At 49.8% G+C, this 16,708-nt stretch overlaps 1 protein-coding gene across 1 annotated transcript in view; it reads left to right on the top strand.

Moving 5' to 3' along the window:
• Nucleotides 1–16,708, top strand: part of BRCA1 (BRCA1 DNA repair associated) — a 134,928-nt gene that overhangs the window by 6,626 nt on the left and 111,594 nt on the right. Inside the window, exons 3-5 of the mRNA XM_044299957.1 lie at nt 11,773–11,826; nt 14,117–14,197; nt 14,301–14,389. Coding sequence (XP_044155892.1) covers nt 11,773–11,826; nt 14,117–14,197; nt 14,301–14,389 — 224 coding nt within the window. The remainder of the gene's footprint in view (nt 1–11,772; nt 11,827–14,116; nt 14,198–14,300; nt 14,390–16,708) is intronic.

The following is a 16,708-nucleotide window of genomic DNA, read 5'->3' as shown; positions in this document are numbered from 1 at the left end:
GTGTAGCGTCCCTCACAGTTTCCTCCTCTGAGCGCTGCTTTCTTGTCGGTGCGTCTGCTTGGTTCTGTGGCAGCTGTGGCCATTGTTAATTATGGCCCCGGCTTCTGTGACGCCTGTTCTCAGGAACGTCTGGGTTCGGCCGGGTATGCCAGAGTGTGTTCCAGCGAGGAAGGGGGGGGATAGAGATGATGGGCGGGTACTGAGAGCTGGCGTCATTTTGGGGGCATGAATTGGGTTCGCCACGCCAGCAGCATAGAAGAGGGAGAGTGGGCTCCGCCCACTTTTGGATTCAAAGCACCTGGCGGGACGCTGATGGACTGGCTTGCTGCTTGGAGGGACACAGGCTGGGTAAGTGTAGCGGAGAGGCCGTATAATCCACAATAACTCAGCTGGTAGACAGGAACAGCATACAATAATCCGGGTAGCCTTACAATAATCCCTTTTTCCCAAGAACTAGACGACACATAGCTTGGGAGTCAACTAACTTTATTTAGGCATAGTACCCCTACTTTAAACCCCCCAACAGCCTCATGTACATACAATAGGGCACATAGATTACTATGGTACAAGGAAGGGTGGGACCAGACAATAGCAAGGGCTGATAGGAGATTGAGTAGGGACAGAGCAGCTAGTGTAAACTGGTCTCCCAGTTTCCCTGAGACAACACACTGCTGGAGAAACAATGGGGCAGGAAAAGGAGGAGGGGGAGAGGCACCACATAGTAAACATTACAGTAAGAGCAAGATATATACAAAGACATTCTATAAGTGGCTAGGTTTGCCACAGTAAGTACTGTTTGTCCCTTCTTACAGGGCCTAACCTTCCCCTCTTCCTCGGCGCCAGGATTGTCACTATATTGCAAGAAAATTTAGACTAAAACCTTCAGAATCACAGGTGCATATCCATGAAGCAAACAGAATTACAAAAAACAAGATGGCTGCACACCGTTATATATACACACAATAGTGCTAAGAAATGGGGGTCATTCTAGATAAAAGTGGTACAATACCAACTATAAATGAGTAATGGAAGCTCTTAGTGCACGCACGTGTCGGGCCCATCTATCAGGCGTCAAGGTGCGGAAGCCACCTTGGCGCCTGGTAGAAGGGCCTGACACGTATGAGCCTACATTACTCATTTATAGTCGGTATTGTACCACTTTATCTAGAATGACCCCCATTTCTTAGCTCTATTGTTTGTATATATAACTGTGTGCAGCCATCTTGTTTTTTGTAATTAGGATTGTCACTATGTCTGAGCCCAGATCCCAGGTCCTGAAGCAGGCGGTCCCTTTGGTGCATCATTTTGCTTGTGCGTCGTGTCGCGCAAAATTTCCATCCCCTCAGTCAGACTCCCTCTGCTTTGCGTGTGCTGCTCTGCCATCAAGTGCCTCAGCCCGGACCCGTTGCTTCCCGCTGCCCAACCTACGGATGAACCGGAATGTCTCCAATACCAACAAAGCTATTGTGGATATATTGGGGCATTTGTCAGCAAGGCAGTCCTCTGACCGATCCGACTCTGGGGATCACGGGGCGCATGCCCATCGCGGCCGTCCCACAAAACTGGTGGGAACATCATCCCCCAAAAGGGTGTCTGTCTCCTGTTTCCTCGGCCTCTCCTTTTCCTAATAGAGTCTGACTCCGACGTGTCCTTAGTTGAAGAGGCATGTTCTGAGGAGAGAGTCAGATGAGGATGTTGTCTCGCCGGAGGGTCAGTCGTCCAAACTTTCCTCCATGGTGGACAATCTAATTACGGCAGTTATTGAGACGTTGCAGGTTAATGATTCCGCACCGTCATCGGCCAACTCCGCAGGTCCCGTCGCTTGCACAAGTGTTTCCCCAACCACCAGGAGTTTGATTCCTCTCTCCCCAAGGAGTGGAATTTCCCTGATAGACGTTTTATGTTGCCAAAACGCTTTAATTTGACTAAGAAATGGTCGGCTCCACCTATAGTGGTCCCGCCAGTTTCCCGTTTGGCTAAACATACTACCTTGCCAATGTCGGAGGGGGCTTCTTTGCCTCTACACGGGTGAGCAAGGCTATGGGAGAGTGGGTAAGTAATTTACGTCAGGGTCTTGACTCAGGAGTCCCCTCGGGGGAACTTGCAGATGTGGCCCTGCAGCCCTCGAATGCCAGTGCATATATTTGTGAAGCATCTTTGGACGCGGCCAGGTTTATGGCTCGCTTGTTAGCCCTGTTGGTGGCTATTCTCCGTACCCTATGGCTCTCCTGCTGGGCGGCAGATAATGGTTTAAAGCGGACCCGGCAGCCCTTTCTTTTACCGGCAGCAGACTTTTTGGTAAGCGCCTGGATGAGATCATATCGGACGCTACAGGTGGTAAGAGCACCCATTTACCACAGAACAGGGGGCGATCTAATAGGTTAAAAAAGTGGAAGCCTCTTTTTCACCCCTTTCTGAGTTTTGCCAACCCCAAGAGGGCCTCCGATAAGTCGGCCACAGATCAGAAGCGCAAACGTTCCTTTAAGCTCCCGTCAACAGGGCTCCAAGTCCTTTAACCCTAAGAACTCAGCTGCATGACGGGTGGCTCCCATCGCCCTCCGTTCGCGTAGGCGGCCGACTTCATGTGTTTCGGCATGTTTGGCTGGCTCATGTCTCCGATGCGAGGTCATTGCAGAGGACTAAAAGCTGGATTTCAAATCCTCCCCTCCGTCCCGTTTTTTCGGTCGTCTCCTCTGGCTTCTACCGCAGCCACAGATTCTTTTTTTTCTGGCAATTCGCACGCTGCTGCAGTAAGGTGTGATTGTTACGGTTCCTGCGCAAGACCGTTTTCAGGGGTTTTGCTCCAATCTCTTTGTGGTTCCCAAAAAAGAGGGGACGGTCCGTTCGGGACCTCAAGTCGGTCAACCGCTTCCTTCGCGTCAGCAGATGGACCATATGATTGGAGCATGTGATCTGACGTCACCACAGGTCCTAGCCGATAGTTAAAGAAGAGACCGGGAACTACGCGATCAAGAGGAGAAGGTGAGTTAATTATTTTTATTTTTTTTAACCCTCAATTGACCACCTACTAAGCATTCTGTATTCAGAATGCTATTATTTTCCCCTATAACCATGTTATAAGGGAAAATAATAACATCTACACAACACCTAACCCAAACCTGAACTTCAGTGAAGACGTTCGAGTCTGGGTACCACAGTCGGTTTTTTATCACGCGTTTGCAAAACGCATTGCACCCGCGCAATAAAAACTGAACATCGGAACGTAATCGCAGTCAAAACTGACTGCAATTGCGTACCTAATCGCGCGGGTTTGCCGCAATACACCGGGACGAATCCGGACACGCCCGTATGAACCCAGCTTTACACTGCCAGATGATCAGTGTTCATACAAACTCTCGCTAGCAATTATCTGCCAAAAATCGCCAGGTGTAATACAGGCTTTAAACAAGTGTTTATGACCTTTTCAGTAAATTGGAGATGAGGTTTATTAGATGACCGGCACAAAGTGAAAGTATAATTCACACACCTAGACAAACGGTTAACCCTTTGTGACAGAGCTGCTGAATATTTTTTAATAAAGGCCAATTGAAAAAAAAGATGAGTAATATGAATTCCAAAAAAATAATAAATTGCCCCCGAAGTTGTACATAGCCTTTTAATGGGTTCTTTTGGACTAGAGCACTGACGGTGTATTTTAGGAGTGTTTTTAGGGTATTCCGTCAGTGTGTGATCAGTGGGCGTCTGAACTCTGGGACTCTCGATGATGGGAGCTACAGCATTCATAACGCTGTATTACCCACTCCGATCACAGATGATTGTCGGGAGGAAACGTTCCCTCCCGGCAATCGCCTGCTCGCTAGCGGATTAGACCGCTGCTATTACATGCAGTGATCTCCTCAGCAACTTGGAGAGGAGCGATCGCTATGTCGCTGCTCGTCCCTATGCTGTACAGTGGTTTGCTGGTGGCAGATCGGAATTAGACGGCACGATCTGCTACCGGCAAATCCTAATCGTCTGGATTGCACAATGAGCGAACATTTGATCGTTCATCATGCAATCAGGCGACAGTATTACACTGCCAGATGGTCGCTAATGCTGGTCTATGTTTTATATAGACCCCTCGACTTCCCAAAATGATATGTTGTAGTAGTTTTTATTTTGGTTTTTCAATGTAGTTTTTGCCCGTGTTGTTCTTATAGGTGACACAAGTGAAAAGAAAATACAAAAAAAATATTCATCTGTCAAAGCCCCGTGCACCACTGTAACATCCCGGCCAGCTAAATACAGGGGGTCCCTGAACCTGTGAGCAGTGCGCCCCTACAGGTCGTGATCAGTTTTCATTAATGTCTCCGTTCTGACCCCAACCATCGCCATCACATTACCATTGCAGCGAGCTTTGGCCTTTTACAGCTGACAATTGTGAGACTGATGATTCTAGCAGAGATGGAACCGGCCTGTCATGTTATCATTGATTTCAGTTGCCTCTGTCTGGATTTAGTCAGGCTCCATTGTCCGTGTCTGGGGGATATGTTCTATTGCGGCTATGCAGTATGCGTCGGATATGTCACTTTTTCCATTTGATCTTTTTAACGCCACAAATTGATTTGATTTTAATGAAAATCCTATAATTACAAATTGCTGATGTATAGATGTTAGTTTTCTTTTTTTAATTGTCATATACATGGAGGCCAGCAGAGGGAGCTGTGATGTTTTCCCCTCAAAAAGTGCATGTAGTCAGTAGGTCCCTCGAGATTAGAGGCTTCTAGCTTTATATTTTTTTATTTTATTTCTCAGTGACCCAGGGATTTAGTAAAATGTCTAATCTTCTGTGACTGTGCAGTATAAACCTATAGTCTTATGGCCGATCAACGTGGAGTCTGCTTGCAAGCCAAATTTGGCGCAGGTTCTTTGCCAAAAAGCAGTCCTGCAGCACGCACGTAAATTGCCTCCTATTGTTTTCAGTGGGAGGCTGCACAGTCATTCATAAACCGCCTCCTCCCATTGAAAACTACGGCAGGCCTTCTATGTGTGGCGGCCAGGTGGCTTTTTCGTACTGAATCTGTTCAATTCAGCCTGCAAAAAACGTGTCTCTGGGCACTGTACACATCTGTGATGAAGACCCCCCTAGCAGATTCTGTCATATTTTTCAGTAATAGGAGCACTCTGTTTTTCCTTTAAAAATGGCAGACACCTAATGGACCCCATTATAAATGAGTCTGTTGGACGATAGTGGTGAAAACAGTGGGGTGTTAAATAAACAGTACGCTGGCGGACTGGGGACTTGGTGGCCTTGGAAAAAAAATGTATTGTAGTTGGGTCCAAACTGACAGAAGGCGACGTGGCCAGAATTACTGTAGTGCAATACAGAATGTTGCCCCAGCAGAACCAAATAAAGTGGACTGCTGCAGCAGGACACTTTCTTCTGCCAGCCAGGGGTTGTCCGGGATTTTTAATATTGATGATCTATCCTCAGGATAGGTCATCAAAATCAGATCAGCGGGGGTCCTACACCTTGCGGGGTACGAACTCTGTGTAGACAGGCAGGTGCACAGTAGCAATGCCCCCATCCCCAATCAGGGATTACTAGGGACATTGGTTCCCTGCACTGTCTACAGCTCCAACTTGCCAACGACCACATCCAGCAACCGGCACAGGTGTATTCCTTCCACCACGCTCGGTTGGTCCCTATCAGGGTTGCGTCGGACTGGTAAAACTGTTCCATACTTTTTAAGCCATATCTTCATTGTTTGTACGTGGCGCTTTTTCTCTTTAAAACAGCGGTTCTCAACCTAGGGGTCGCGACCCCTTTGGGGGTCGATCGGCCCTTTCCGGGGGGTTGCCTGAGGCTTCCTATTAGGGCTGCACGATTGTAGCGTTACATTACCCTACTTCGTGAGATTTCCCTACCTCCTGACTTCCCGTCGCACTGCTACTGACGTGAGAAGGCGTTCCTGAGTTTTGATGATCTGCGCATGCGAAAACCAACCGTTTATGGAAAATCTCAGCGGAGTTCAGCTTCACACCGGGACACTGCACATGCACCGGCCGGAGTTAGCCGCGCTTGCGCACTGGGCCGTAATATTTCCCTACTAAGGCTCTCCTGCGCATGCGCAGTGTCCCGGTGTAAAGCTGAACTCCGCTGAGATTTTCCATAAACTGTCGGTTTGCGCATGCGCAGATTGTCAAAACTCAGGAACGCCTCCTCACGTCATTAGCAGTGCGACAGGAAGTCAGGAGGTAGGGAAATCTCACGAGGTAGGGTAGTATAACGCTACAAATAGGAGAGAGATTGTTTCACACAGGAGTAACATACTTTACACGCAAAGACAGTTATGTGCGCAGTTTAGGACACATGAGGGGACACATAGGGCCATGAGGGGGACCAGCATAAGATGCTATATGTCTTATGCTGGCCCCCCTCATGGCCCTATGTGTCATAGCACACATCTCCTATAACAGTGTCCTCCACAGATCCACCCCATAACAGTGTCCTCCACAGATCCACCCCATAACAGTGTCCTCCACAGATCCACCCCATAACAGTGTCCTCCACAGATCCACCCCATAACAGTGTCCTCCACAGATCCACCCATAACAGTGTCCTCCACAGATCCACCCCATAACAGTGTCCTCCACAGATCCACCCCATAACAGTGTCCTCCACAGATCCACCCCATAACAGTGTCCTCCACAGATCCACCCCATAACAGTGTCCTCCACAGATCCACCCCATAACAGTGTCCTCCACAGATCCACCCCATAACAGTGTCCTCCACAGATCCACCCCATAACAGTGTCCTCCACAGATCCACCCCATAACAGTGTCCTCCACAGATCCACCCCATAACAGTGTCCTCCACAGATCCACCCCATAACAGTGTCCTCCACAGATCCACCCCATAACAGTGTCCTCCACAGATCCACCCCATAACAGTGTCCTCCACAGATCCACCCCATAACAGTGTCCTCCACAGATCCACCCCATAACAGTGTCCTCCCAGATCCACCCCATAACAGTGTCCTCCACAGATCCACCCCATAACAGTGTCCTCCACAGATCCACCCCATAACAGTGTCCTCCACAGATCCACCCCATAACAGTGTCCTCCACAGATCCACCCCATAACAGTGTCCTCCACAGATCCACCCCATAACAGTGTCCTCCACAGATCCACCCCATAACAGTGTCCTCCACAGATCCACCCCATAACAGTGTCCTCCACAGATCCACCCCATAACAGTGTCCTCCACAGATCCACCCCATAACAGTGTCCTCCACAGATCCACCCCATAACAGTGTCCTCCACAGATCCACCCCATAACAGTGTCCTCCACAGATCCACCCCATAACAGTGTCCTCCACAGATCCACCCCATAACAGTGTCCTCCACAGATCCACCCCATAACAGTGTCCTCCACAGATCCACCCCATAACAGTGTCCTCCACAGATCCACCCCATAACAGTGTCCTCCACAGATCCACCCCATAACAGTGTCCTCCACAGATCCACCCCATAACAGTGTCCTCCACAGATCCACCCCATAACAGTGTCCTCCACAGATCCACCCCATAACAGTGTCCTCCACAGATCCACCCCATAACAGTGTCCTCCACAGATCCACCCCATAACAGTGTCCTCCACAGATCCACCCCATAACAGTGTCCTCCACAGATCCACCCCATAACAGTGTCCTCCACAGATCCACCCCATAACAGTGTCCTCCACAGATCCACCCCATAACAGTGTCCTCCACAGATCCACCCCATAACAGTGTCCTCCACAGATCCACCCATAACAGTGTCCTCCAGATCCACCCCATAGTGTGACTCCACCCCATAACAGTGTCCTCCACAGATCCACCCCATAACAGTGTCCTCCACAGATCCACCCCATAACAGTGTCCTCCACAGATCCACCCCATAACAGTGTCCTCCACAGATCCACCCCATAACAGTGTCCTCCACAGATCCACCCCATAACAGTGTCCTCCACAGATCCACCCCATAACAGTGTCCTCCACAGATCCACCCCATAACAGTGTCCTCCACAGATCCACCCCATAACAGTGTCCTCCACAGATCCACCCCATAACAGTGTCCTCCACAGATCCACCCCATAACAGTGTCCTCCACAGATCCACCCCATAACAGTGTCCTCCACAGATCCACCCCATAACAGTGTCCTCCACAGATCCACCCCATAACAGTGTCCTCCACAGATCCACCCCATAACAGTGTCCTCCACAGATCCACCCCATAACAGTGTCCTCCACAGATTCCACCCCATAACAGTGTCCTCCACAGATCCACCCCATAACAGTGTCCTCCACAGATCCACCCCATAACAGTGTCCTCCACAGATCCACCCCATAACAGTGTCCTCCACAGATCCACCCCATAACAGTGTCCTCCACAGATCCACCCCATAACAGTGTCCTCCCCAGATCCACCCCATAACAGTGTCCTCCACAGATCCACCCCATAACAGTGTCCTCCCCAGATCCACCCCATAACAGTGTCCTCCCCAGATCCACCCCATAACAGTGTCCTCCCCAGATCCACCCCATAACAGTGTCCTCCCCAGATCCCCCCATAACAGTGTCCTCCCCAGATCCACCCCATAACAGTGTCCTCCCCAGATCCACCCCATAACAGTGTCCTCCCCAGATCCACCCATAACAGTGTCCTCCCAGATCCACCCCATAACAGTGTCCTCCCCAGATCCACCCCATAACAGTGTCCTCCCCAGATCCACCCCATAACAGTGTCCCTCCCCAGATCCACCCCATAACAGTGTCCTCCCCAGATCCACCCCATAACAGTGTCCTCCCCAGATCCACCCCATAACAGTGTCCTCCCCAGATCCACCCCATAACAGTGTCCTCCCCAGATCCACCCCATAACAGTGTCCTCCCCAGATCCACCCCATAACAGTGTCCTCCCCAGATCCACCCCATAACAGTGTCCTCCCCAGATCCACCCCATAACAGTGTCCTCCCCAGATCCACCCCATAACAGTGTCCTCCCCAGATCCACCCCATAACAGTGTCCTCCCCAGATCCACCCCATAACAGTGTCCTCCCCAGATCCACCCCATAACAGTGTCCTCCCCAGATCCACCCCATAACAGTGTCCTCCCCAGATCCACCCCATAACAGTGTCCTCCCCAGATCCACCCCATAACAGTGTCCTCCCCAGATCCACCCCATAACAGTGTCCTCCCCAGATCCACCCCATAAACAGTGTCCTCCCCAGATCCACCCCATAACAGTGTCCTCCCCAGATCCACCCCATAACAGTGTCCTCCCCAGATCCACCCCATAACAGTGTCCTCCCCAGATCCACCCCATAACAGTGTCCTCCCCAGATCCACCCCATAACAGTGTCCTCCCCAGATCCACCCCATAACAGTGTCCTCCCCAGATCCACCCCATAACAGTGTCCTCCCCAGATCCACCCCATAACAGTGTCCTCCCCAGATCCACCCCATAACAGTGTCCTCCCCAGATCCACCCCATAACAGTGTCCTCCCCAGATCCACCCCATAACAGTGTCCTCCCCAGATCCACCCCATAACAGTGTCCTCCCCAGATCCACCCCATAACAGTGTCCTCCCCAGATCCACCCCATAACAGTGTCCTCCCCAGATCCACCCCATAACAGTGTCCTCCCCAGATCCACCCCATAACAGTGTCCTCCCCAGATCCACCCCATAACAGTGTCCTCCCCAGATCCACCCCATAACAGTGTCCTCCCCAGATCCACCCCATAACAGTGTCCTCCCCAGATCCACCCCATAACAGTGTCCTCCCCAGATCCACCCCATAACAGTGTCCTCCCCAGATCCACCCCATAACAGTGTCCTCCCCAGATCCACCCCATAACAGTGTCCTCCCCAGATCCACCCATAACAGTGTCCCTCCCCAGATCCACCCCATAACAGTGTCCTCCCCAGATCCACCCCATAACAGTGTCCTCCCCAGATCCACCCCATAACAGTGTCCTCCCCAGATCCACCCCATAACAGTGTCCTCCCCAGATCCACCCCATAACAGTGTCCTCCCCAGATCCACCCCATAACAGTGTCCTCCCCAGATCCACCCCATAACAGTGTCCTCCCCAGATCCACCCCATAACAGTGTCCTCCCCTGCTCCGATGCTAGAGTCAGGGGGGCTGCCTGGATGAAGGTATGTGCGCGGGTTCAGCTCTGAACCCGGACAACCCCGTTAAGGGGGTTAAAGAATACGAACATGACCGCTAAATACTAACAGACCTGTCAGGAGATGTGACAAGTCCTCTTTAAAGATCATCCGTATCTGATCGGTGGCGGTCCGGCACACATCTGTCAGGGGCTTCTGTTGCAGATTCCATCATATTGCAAATGCTTGTTCATCTTTCATTAGTGTATGAGAAGCCCACATAGCTCCTGTCCTGCCCATCTGACCTGGCGTCCACCACGACTGATCATACAGTCTTCCAGCGCAGTGTGTAGCAGGCATCTCCAGCTGCTTATGGTCACCACTCTTCTCCCTTTGGTCCTCCATTACCTGTTTTTTATTCTTATTTTTGTCCCCTGAAACTCAGTTTTTTAAACTCTGCCCTGAAGTTTCTATTTTTTTTTTCCCCCTCTTTTTATTTTATCGACTTCTTTGTCTTTGGTTGATTTGCTGTAATACGTTGGCCAGAGGCCTTTCTGACAGTTCGTGGTGTTCATCTTTGCGCGCTTTCCCTTCCAGCGTCCATTTCTTTCCCTTTGTTTTCATGTACTTTTATAATGGTCAGTATCTCGGCCCCCAGTGATTGTGTTGTTCTAGTAATTGGCTTTCTCGAAATGCTGCCTGGTGGTCCCATCTTTTTGATATTCCGCCTCTGTTCCCGATGCAGCCACCGGAGCTTGTGTACAAGACAAATAGCGCTCTCCTACAGTCTCCCCGGAACATATATTGATGAAATGGCATTTACTGATGAGATGTTTCCTGGAGACAACATTTTGTCAGAAAGCCGGCAAGAGATTATTTTGTGTGCCTGTTTCTCAGATGTTATCAAAGGTGGCCATGTAAAGAAAGGTTTCCGAGGTGTGATTGATTCCTGCAAGTTAAATGGAGTTGTCTCCCCTTGTTTTGCTCCAGAGGAGACAAGTAATGTCAGTGCCGCGGTGAAGCCGCACGCCGCCGTCCTGTAACATGTCAGCCGAATATTCACTCTTCTTTTAGTCATGAAATTTAATTAAATTTGAGCTGAACGATTCGGGGCTCATTACAGGCCTCACTGACTTCAGTTTGGCAACCTTTAATGGGCACATCAGCTGCAAATATGACAAGTTATATATTGGGTCTGGGCCTTCAGCAGAAGATTGTCATCAGACCGATGTTGGCGCTGTTAAAGGGCATCTGTACCAATGACACGGGCTGACCTGTTGCATGTGCGCTTGGGCAGCTGAAGCCATCTGTGTTGGTCTCATGTTCATATGTGCCCGCATTGCTGGGAAAATAGATATTTTAATATATGCAAATGAGCCTCTAGGAGCAATAGAGGCGTTACCATTACACCTAGAGGCTCTGCGCTCTCTGCAACTGCCACGTCCTCTCCACTTTGACAGGGCCAGGTGTAATGGTGATTACTCTGCCTGGCCCTGTCAATCAAAATGGAGAGGGCGTGGCATGGCATCAGTTTAACATATACGTTTTTTGTATACGTTAAACATATGGGAAAAATGTGTTGTGAACCCAGCCTTATCGGTCATAGACATTGGTTAACGTCTTTTATCGCCCCGAGAAGAATAACCGTTTATGTCTTGTATTTTGAACAGCTTGGACCTGATGAAGGAGCCTGTGGCCACCAGATGTGATCATATATTTTGCAGGTATGGCACACATGGACCTGCTATTGGTAAAGAAAACCTCCTGTAAGGTCTCCCCTTGCTCTCATGCCTCGGCCAGCACTGTTACTATCATCTGCTTCTCGCAGCTAAAAATACCTGGAAGTAACAGTGAGACCTTTGTAGTCCACTCATTGTTTCTTGCTCCTGAAATTTCTATTGCAGTTAAAGGGTCCATTCACACGTCCGCAATTTCATTTTGCGGACCCATTCATTTCTATGGGGCAGCACGATGTGCTGCCAGGATACGGAATTGCGGACCCCCACTTCCGGGTCCACAATGGCGTTCCCGAAAAAAATAGAACATGTCCTATTCTTGTCTGCAAGAATAGGCATTTTCTATTAAGTGCTGGCGATGTGCGGTCCGCAAAATGCGGAACGCACATCGCCGATGTCCGTGTTTTGCGGACCCAATGGACCCAAAGGAAAATTCGGATTCGAACAAGGCTAGGAGATAACTGATAGATCTGTGGGGCTCTGACCTCTTGAACACCCACTTCTCCCCTCCATGAATGGAGCTCTGGCTGAACACGTGCACCACCGCTCCATTCAACTCTATGGAGCAGTGTGATTACAGCTCCTAACACAAACCAGACAACTCCTTTAAGGGTTAAAACTGCTGAATTTAAAGGGATTGTTGAAGTTATTTAAAAACGTGCCCGTTGATCCGGGGATCAGCAACCTTCGGCGCTCCAGCTGCTGCAAAACTACAACTGCCAGAATGCAAACATGCTTGTCAGCTCTTCTAACTCCTATAAAAGTGAAAGGAGCATTCTGGGAGTTGTAGTTTCAGAACGCCTGGAGTGCCGGAGGTTGCGGATTCCTGCAACAGATGCTAAAAAATAAAATACTGTCCTGTACTTGCTTGTTTCTCCCCTGCCGTTCTCAGTGCCGCAGCTTGACATGGTTGTCCAACCTAGGAGCTGTCTACTCCAGTGGTAGTAACTTGTGCGCCCCCCCCAAAAAACAAAAAAAAAACAAACAACAAATTCACCTGTCAGAGGGTCTGCTGTTCCTACATCGCTGCGCTGTTCTTGGCTTGACTGGAAGTCTAGCCTCAGTGGTCACATGTGCTAAAATGGTGCGTCATTGTTAGCGACCTGCCGTTCTAGCATTTTTTATTTTTTTTTCAAATAAAAGTAACATATTATAAGACAGTTTGTGTCCACAGTTTTCCTTTAACCCCACCTCGTTGTACAAAAAATGGCACAAGACAGTAGCAGATATCAAAATGACTGGTACATCTCCATCAATCATTATACATTGTATACATAAAGAAAAAATAAGACCAATTGCAGAATTACTTGACTGTTAAAGACCTCACATTCAGACACAGACGGATCCGTTCAGATATTACAACTGTCTGCATCCGTTCAGGACGGATCCGTTTGTATTATCTTTAACATAGCCAAGACAGATCTGTCTTGAACACCATTGAAAGTCAATGGAGGACGGATCCGTTTTCTATTGTGCCAGATTGTGTCAGTGATCAGTTTGGCTCAGTTTCGTCAGACGGACACCAAAGCGGAATGGCGGCGGAACAGAGGCAAATTGATGCATTTTGAGCGGATCCTTATCCATTCAGAATGCATTAGGGCAAAACTGATCCGTTTTCGACCGCTTGTGAGAGCCCTGAACGGATCACAAACAGAAACCAAAACGCCAGTGTGAAAGTAGCCTAAGGCTACTTTCAGACTAGCGGCACGGACCTCCGGCAGGCTGTTCCGTCGGGTGAACAGCCTGCCGGATCGATCCTGCCGCTAGTGACCGTGTGCCTCCGGACTGCCGCTCCATCCCCATTGACTATAATAGGGCGAACTTCCGGCGAGGCACAGCAAGAGGCTGCCGGAATAAAACCACGACATGTCCGACATTTATTCCGGAACTCCGCTCCCATTATAGTCAATGGGGATGGAGCGGCAGTCCGGAGGCACACGGTCACCCGACGGAACAGCCTGCCGGATGTCCGTGCCGCTAGTGTGAAAGTAGCCTAACTCTGACCACACTCCATGCATCTGCTCATGTAGAAACTCTAGCCTTCCTTCTCTGTGAGAATCCATTACCAGTGGTTTGGTTCAGTCAGTGACGCCTTGCGCTGTAATGCAGGTGCGCACACGTCTGGCCCAGTTTCCTCACAGACAAGAATGTCTAATGGATCACCTGAAAAGTCCCAAAGTGCCCAGACTTGCCCTTAGTCAGAACAGATATTTTATTATAAGAATTGTAGGTTATTTGTCAGGAATCTGACTATTAGTAACTCAATCCCCTCCTCCAGGTTTTGCATGTTGCAGCTTCTCGGCAAGAAGAAGAAAGGTCGGGCCGAGTGTCCTCTGTGCAAGAAAGAAGTTACTAAAAGGTAAGTCCGCCATTAAGGCTTAAATATATTTTTTTGTTTGTCTTACTGGTTTTGTCTTTTTAAAGGTCATCTTTTTATTTTTCTTCTTTTTTATGTTTTGTAGAAGTCTCCAAGATAGTCCTAGGTTCAAGCTCCTGGTTAATGGTCTGCTGAAAATTATAAACGCCTTTGAGCTGGACTCTGGGTACAAATGTAGGTAGAACTTTTTAATTCTTGGCAATAAACTAATAGAAAAAGATGCTATATATGAATATGAATGAGACGGAGGAGATGCAATTACACCTGCTCGCCACTGCGATGTCAACGGCAAGCAGGTTAATGGTGGCGAGAAGGCAGCACTTGTACGAGCACTGCCTTCTCTTCAAACAGCTGAACGGTGGGGGTGCCCGGAGTCAACCCACCACCGATCTGATAATCTGAGGATAGGTCATCAGTATTAAGCACTCCAGCAACTCCTTTAAAAGGATTGTCCCATCTTGACATTAAGTGACACATAGTAAATGAGGACCTGCTGGCATCGATCAGCTGATCTATGGAGGTGCTGTTATAGCAGCTGCTATAGGAGACGTGTGGTATTACATGGCACCCTTTCTAATGAATAGGTGACCTTTATAATTAGTGATTGACTCCTCCATAGTTGGATCGCTCTTTGCGGGAGAGTGTCCCAGTTAGCTAACAGGAGGGGAATTCCAATCAGAGGGAGCCCTTACTGACACCTATGTCTATAGTATGATTTAGGAAGAAAGTGCTAAAACCACAATTTGTGCAGTTACCTGGAAATCAAAACACTTTTTGAGCCCCTACAGCTGCCATCCCTGTTTCCATTGTTCTAATTTATCATGGAGAATATTAGCAACAGTTTAAAGGGGTATTCCGGTAGGTAAAAATTATCCCCTATCCATAGGATAGGGGATAACTATCAGATCGGTGGGGGGTTCTATCTCTGGTACCCCACTGATCACAAGAACAGGGGCCCCATAACCCCTGCGGACCCCCCCCCCATTTATTTCTATGGGCGTTTCGGAGATAGCCAAGTAGAGTGCTCAGCCATCTCTGGAACTCCCATAGAAATGAATGGAGTGGTTGCGCTCACGTGTGACAGCCTGCCCTGGTCATTTCGGGGGAGCAGCCGAGGGTACGGGGACCCCGTTATCGCTGGGCCCCCACTGATAGGGGATAACATTTACCTGCCGGAATATCCCTTTAACTTGATGATGTTGTATGGATGCCTGTTGTCAGAGCATTGTGATAGCAGACTGGCATTATGTAAACGTTGTTTGTAATTTCGCCAGAGGTAACCACTTATAGTCCATTTCTCGCCCATTTTCCTTGGGGGACACAGACCTTGGGTATAGCTCAGCTCCCTAGGAGGCGTGACACTAAGTAAAACTGTTAAGCCCCTCCTCCATCAGCTATACCCTCAGCCTGGAGATAGAGGCTACCAGTTTTAGCTTAGTGTCCAAGGAGGCAAGACACTCCCTGCTACTGCAGGGCTGTTTTCTCCTTGTTATTTTTACTTTTTCTTCTAATTTTGTTATTTTATTTTTTCCTAGGGATACCAGAGACGCATTAGACCTCTCTGCTCTCCCGGGGTTGAGCTGCGCCAGTGCCAACTTATCTGCACTGCTGCCTCCCCCACAGAAGCAATAGGAGGATCTGGGCAGCAATGGCTCCCCTACATCCCGCCAGCTAGGGGGTCGCCCGCACGCCAAGCCCCTCTTCCAGCTTCCTGCCACTGCGGTGCCAGTGGCTGAAGGGGCGACCCTGCTGGAAAGGACTGAGGGTGAAGACGTCGGACGGTGAGATGGCTATTCCAGCCCATACCCCGTCCCTATCTGCAGCATCTACCCCTCTGGGTAAGGGGGGCACCCGTGGTCGCTCATTCTGAGCGCTCATCTGCAGGACAATGCAGCACAGCAGCATCCTCAGCACCCCCACGCCGTTCCCCCCCACGCTGCTATCTTTCTCCCCCCCCCCCCCCCCCTCATTCGGGGCTGACTCCATTTTTTCTCTTCTCTCTCTCCCCCTTCCCGCCGAGACCGGGGGGCGGGGCTTAGCGGTCCCGGCAGGGGGCGGGACTTACGCGCGCGTCATTTTGGGGGCGGAGCTACGTTCTCCTTCACAGGAGACATTTCAAGCGCTGGAGGGGGCGGAGCTTGTTCCCCGCGCTTTCTGCTGAGGTTTCCCGCGCTTCCTCACTCCTGACAGGAAGCTGGGACACGGTGGGGGACTCTAACCTCCTGTGTACATCGCTCGGCTTCTGTGGGCGCTCTCTGCTGCTCACTGCTGTTCATTGCTTCTCTGCTGCTGCTGATCTGGGCCATCTCCTGACGTTCTTCTGAGGCACTGGTAGGACAGTTAACCCTCTCCTAACCCTCCTGGTCATAGCTGCTATAACCCTTTGTGGTCTCTATATTAGAGTACAACCACACTTCAGCATGTCAGATCCCACAGGTGCCCCCAAACCCTGGTACCATGCCTGTACCGCCTGTAAGGAACTTTTTCCGCGTG

Source organism: Bufo gargarizans, chromosome 6 (assembly GCF_014858855.1).
Source record: "Bufo gargarizans isolate SCDJY-AF-19 chromosome 6, ASM1485885v1, whole genome shotgun sequence".
NCBI lineage: Eukaryota > Metazoa > Chordata > Amphibia > Anura > Bufonidae > Bufo > Bufo gargarizans.
Note: the sequence above shows the minus strand (reverse complement) of the source record. Positions and strands in the feature narration are given on the sequence as shown.